Genomic DNA, 5,657 nt, shown 5'->3' with positions numbered 1-5,657 from the left:
GGCACAACGTCACAGCGCACACGCACATACTGCGAGGGTCACGACACAACACACACACCACACCCAGGCGCACACACACACACTTTCAACATCATCACACACAACACACCACAACGGCGCGAAAACAATGAGCTTCCGCCTAAAACGTGTCGCGGAGGATATAACCATATTACTGCGAAGCGTTTGCCATACATTTTTCCAGAAATCATTACTACAGTATCAAACCGCGTTAGTAGTAAAAACTGACGGGCTCAAAGAAAAACAATTGTATTAAGGGGTTTCGAGTATTAACCACTTCAACATAATTATATTAAGCCCCGAATTAAACAAAGAAAAAATTATGGATTAAGGTGTGTACAAAGTGTGATTTATATAGGTTTATATGTATAATAAGAACACTTTAGTTTAGCGTTAAAATTGTTACAAATAGATACAATTACGACTCAAAGCCTAAAGCTCCTCATTCAGTTACTACTATTCATCTACTACAGTCCGCACCCGCTTAGTACGAAACTGAGACAGCAAAGAAAAATAATCGTATAAGGCGGGTTCCTTGATAAACATTATATCTAGCGCTTAATAATGTAAGAAAATACAATTACATGGGATTAGGTGTGTAACTAAAAGGTTTTATATAGGAACTGAAAATTACCGGACAGAAAAAATGTTGAGTGTTAGTAACAGGATGCCTTGTTATTGATTGTCCTTCGTATCAAGTCAATATTTAGCTAAAGATTACTTAATGAATCGGGCCAGGGTTAACAGAAATCACGTAGTCCTCATCAGCGTAACGAGCTTAATATGCCGCTCGAACGGCGGCCATTTCGGCGAGTGTAATATCGTAGAGTAACAGGTGGTGTGAGCTTTGCATATATTACAATCACTTCGAGGTCAATCAATGACGTATTTAACTTATTTGTCGATTCTGTACACTGGAGAGTGTAAATGTAAAAGACAAAAGCCATTACGTATTGAGGAAAACTAATCAAGCGTGTCAATCAAATTAGTTGACGATATTGATTATTTCAAATATTTTAATTTTCATAGTAAATTGAAAAGCATACATTACAAAAAACAATATGTAAGTGAAATATTACATATGTGACAAAAACAGCACAAAGACATAAATAATAAAAAACACTTCCATTGTCACATACACCAAGATATAGACAGAATTCTTCAAACAATCAAGATGAGCACGTTCGTACGTTCGTGCGGTCCGTGCGCAACGGACCGCGTGCGTGGTGGCGTAGCGCACGCATGTGTGCGTGTGTGTGTGTGTGCTGTCGCACGAGCTGCTCGTGTGTGTGTGTGTGGTGTGTGCTGTGGTGTGTGGTGTGTGCGCACGCCGTGTGTGTGTGTGCGTGCGCCGCACGCGCGTCTCCTACATGCTCTCTGTGTGTGTGTGGTGTGTGTGTGTGGTGTGATGTGTGTGTGTGGCGCCGTGATGTGTAGGTGCGTGTGTGTGTGTATTGTGTGTGTGTGTGTGTGTGTGTGTGTGTGGTGTTGTGTGTGTGGTGTGTGGTGTGTGTGTTCGTACGTGTGAGTGAGTGTGTTGTGCGTGCGGCGGCCTAGATTAGTTGGGCAATACTCAGCCATTCAAACAATATCAGCCTGTCTGCGCAGCTGCGTCGTGCTAATGTCTCCCATCTCTCGCTCTCAGTCTCGCCCTCTCTGGCTCTCTCTCTCTCTCTCGCTCTCTCTCGCTCTCTCATCGCGGTGGGCCTCTCTCTCTCTCTCTCTGCTCTCGTCGTTCGTTGCTGTCCTCCGCTCTCTTCTCTCTCTCTGCTCTCTCATCTCTTCATCCTCATCCTCATCTCTCTCGTCTGGCTCAAATCTGTCTCTCTCTCGCTCTCCTCTTTTCTCTCCATCTCTCTCTCTTTTTCTCTCTTTGTCTCATTTCTTCTATCTCTAAACTCTCATCTATCTCCTCTCTCTCTATCTTTCTCGCTCTACCAGCTCTCTCGCTCCTCTCTTCTTCCCCCCACGCTCTCGTCTTTCTCTCTCTCCTCTCTCTCTCTCGTTGTCTCTATTTCTCTCTATCTCTAACTCTCTCTAACTCTCTCTTCTAAACTTTAGTTCTATAGCTGTCTCTCTCAGCTCTGCTCTCCTCTCTCTCTAATCTCCTTCTCCTCCGCTCTCTCTTCCTCTCGTTCTCGTCTCCTCTGTTCCTCTCTCATCTCTCTCTCCTCTCGCTGTCCATCTCTCTCTCTCTACGTAATACTCTACCTACCTACGTACCGTACCTACCTACCTACTCTACCACCTTACTACTCTTACCTACCTACCTAACCTACCTACCATACACCTACCTACCCTACTACCCTACCATACCTACCTACCATACCTATCGACCGACCAGACCGACGACCCGACCTATCCATAGCTCCACCTACCTACCTACGCTACCTGACGCTACCTACCTACCATACGCTACTCGGTACCTACCTACCTACTCTACCTAACCTACCTTACCTACCTACCTACCACCTACTTACTACCTACTCTACATTACCTAACCTACCTAACCTACCGTACTACCTTACCGGTACCTACGCCTACCTAACCTACCTACGCTACCTACCTACCTTAGCCTACTACCTAACCTACGTAACCTACCTACTCGTTAAACCTACCTACCTACTACTATCCTACCTACCTATCCTACGCTACCTACACTACCATCCTACCTACCTACCTACCGTACGCTACCTACTACCTACCTACCTACCTACCGTACCTACCTAACACTACTTACCTACCTAACCTACCTACCTACCTACCTACCCTACTACTCTACCTACCTACACCTACTAAGCTACGCTACCTACCTACCTACCTACCTACCTCACCTACCCTACACTACCTACTAACCTTACCTACCTACCTAACCGTACCGTACCTTTTATCCATCTACCTACGCCTAATCCCTAACCTACCTACTAGCCTACCTACCTATGCTGGCTACACTCTATCTATATCTAATCTCATCTATCTTATCTAGTCTATCTATCTATCTATCTATCTATCTATCATCTATCTATTAATCTATTCTATCTATCTATCTATTTATCTATTATGCTATCCATGCTTCTATCTATCTATCTATCTATCTATCTATCTATCTATCTATGCTATCCATCTATCTTAACTATCTATCTATTCTATCTAATCTATCTATCTATGCTATCTATCATCATCATCTATTCTATCTATCTATCTATCTATATCTATCTATCTATCTATGCTATCTATCTATCTATCTATCTAATCTATCTATCTATCTATCTATCTTATCTATCTTATCTATCTATTCTATTCTATCTATCTATCTATATATTATAGATATATATGGAGTGTGTGAATACACGTAATGTAGGCTCAAAATATGCAATAGCTATAATATTACGCCGTGCAGTCGAGCATCAGATTATTAGGACACACGTCGGTTTGGATGACATTTTCTGGGAAAAATGTTGTGTTATACGCCACATAATACGTAAAGGGGTGCTGCGAATCTGTGTGTATAAGTTTTCCAACAGGATTTCGAAGATACTTGTCGGCATGGGGCGCACATCCAAAACGCAACCGCAAAACAAGTTGCGCGATGAATCGCTTATGCAGTATGACCCCGCCGAGATCGCAGCATTCACAAAATGATAACGTGAGGCTGCGAACAATGCACATGCGAGCATCTAAAAAAATAATGATTCATACTTGCTAGAAGAATTGAGATAGATATCGCACGAGCAGGCTAATATGATAATGCATGTCTATTCGAGACGTCTCGGTTTTAATTCAGAATGCTGGCTATGATGTGAAAATAATACATGTACAATATAGAGACTATTTATGTGTGTGTGCGTGCGCACGCGTGTGTGTGTGCGTGTGTTCGTGTACGTGTGAGTGAGTGAGTGAGTGTGGTGTGTGGTGTGTGTTGTGTGTGTGTTGTGTGTGTTGTGTGTGTTGTGTGTGTGTGTTGTGTGTGTGCGTGCGCCACGCGTGGTGTGTGTGTGTTGTTCGTGTACGTGTGAGTGAGTGTTTGTTTGTGCGGCGGCCTAGATTAGTTGCAATACTCACTCTCAGCGATTCAGATACAAACACGCGCGCGCGTGGGTTCGTGCTAAACTGCTCTCCACACTCTCTCCCCCCCTCTCTCGTCTCTGCTCTCGTCTCTCTCTCTCAATCTTCTCTCATCGCTCTCTACCCTCATCTTCCGTCTCGCCTCTGCTCATGCTCTCCTCTCTTCTCGATCTCACGCTTCTCTCTTCTCGCTCTCGTCTCGCACCGTCGCTACGTCCCTGCAGTCTCTCTCTGCTCATCAGCTCTCCATCGCCCTCTCTCTCTCTCTCCCTCTCTCTCTCTCTCGTCTCTCGTCGTCTGCTTCCACTCTCGTGCTCTCTCTCGCTCTGTTATCTATCTCGTCTCGTTCTCTCTCTGCGCCTGACGTCATCAGAAACGCCATGCTCAGCAACTATGCTGACGTCATCAGAAACGCCATGCTCAGCAACTATGCTGACGTCACCAGAACGTGTGAAAGTTGCAGGTGCAAGCCGTTCGTCAAGGAATAAAGTGCCACCTCGTGGGAAACGTGCTGCTGCTAGTTTACCTAGCGATGCTACTGATGATGGAAACAGAAGGAAAAGGCAGAGTAAACTCAAAAAGAAAGCTACGACAAAAGTAGTCGGTCAAAGACAGGCGATTCCAAGGCAGTGCAAACGGAAACCAAAAACTTGCCAAAGCCAAGGCAGCCCAATGCAGGGCAGCCCAATGCAGGGCAGCCCAATGCAGGGCCGCCAACAACAGGGCAGCCAAAAACAGGGCAGCCCAATGCAGGGCCGCCAACAACAGGGCAGCCAAAAACAGGGCAGCCAAAAACAGGGCAGCCAAAAACAGGGCAGCCGACGGCCGGGCAGACCAAAGCGCAAGCGTGCCAGGCTTTGCAAAGTAGATGAAAGCATAAACGATGTAGTGCGGCAAACACAAACATCCGAGAAGCGTTCCCAAAGCTCGGCGCTTACAGTTGTGGACATGCCACATCTTCAACGTGAAAGCATGGAGGTTACGACTTCATTTCCCTGCTCTGCTGTTCCACAAAACAATGACAACCCTTATAGAGATGACAACCCTGATAACAACAACAACCCCTATGGAAATGAAATTCCTCATGCACATGAAAATCTCCATAGGAACGACATCCCTCACGGAGACGACAATCCCCATAGCAACAACATTCCCCAGGCACACGACAAACCCCATAGCAACAGCATTCCCCATGCACACGACAATCCCCATAGCAACAACATTCCCCATGCACACGACAATCCCCATAGCAACAACATTCCCTATGGACACGACATTCCGCATAGCAACAACATTCCCCATGGACACGACATTCCCCATAGCAACAACATTCCCTATGGACACGACATTCCGCATAGCAACAACATTCCCCATGGACACGACATTCCCCATAGCAACAACATTCCCTATGGACACGACATTCCGCATAGCAACAACATTCCCCATGGACACGACATTCCCCAGGCACACGACAAACCCCATAGCAACAGCATTCCCCAGGCACACGACAAACCCCATAGCAACAACATTCCCTATGGACACGACATTCCGCATAGCAACAACATTCCCCATGG

General features: G+C 45.6%; 1 protein-coding gene across 1 annotated transcript in view; it reads left to right on the top strand.

Annotated features, from left to right (window-relative positions):
* LOC106808497 (uncharacterized protein DDB_G0287625-like) overlaps positions 1 to 5,652 on the top strand; it is a gene marked incomplete at its 3' end in the record, with an annotated part of 5,691 nt that extends 39 nt beyond the window's left edge. Inside the window, exon 2 of the mRNA XM_014811239.1 lies at positions 4,445 to 5,652. Within this exon, the coding sequence (XP_014666725.1) occupies positions 4,477 to 5,652 (1,176 nt within the window). The remainder of the gene's footprint in view (positions 1 to 4,444) is intronic.
* Positions 5,653 to 5,657: the final 5 nt, after the last annotated feature.

The sequence above is a fragment of the Priapulus caudatus genome, unplaced genomic scaffold, assembly GCF_000485595.1.
Source record: "Priapulus caudatus unplaced genomic scaffold, Priapulus_caudatus-5.0.1 Scaffold282, whole genome shotgun sequence".
Classification (NCBI taxonomy): Eukaryota; Metazoa; Priapulida; class Priapulimorpha; order Priapulimorphida; family Priapulidae; genus Priapulus; species Priapulus caudatus.
This window is presented reverse-complemented; position numbering and strand designations above follow the sequence as displayed.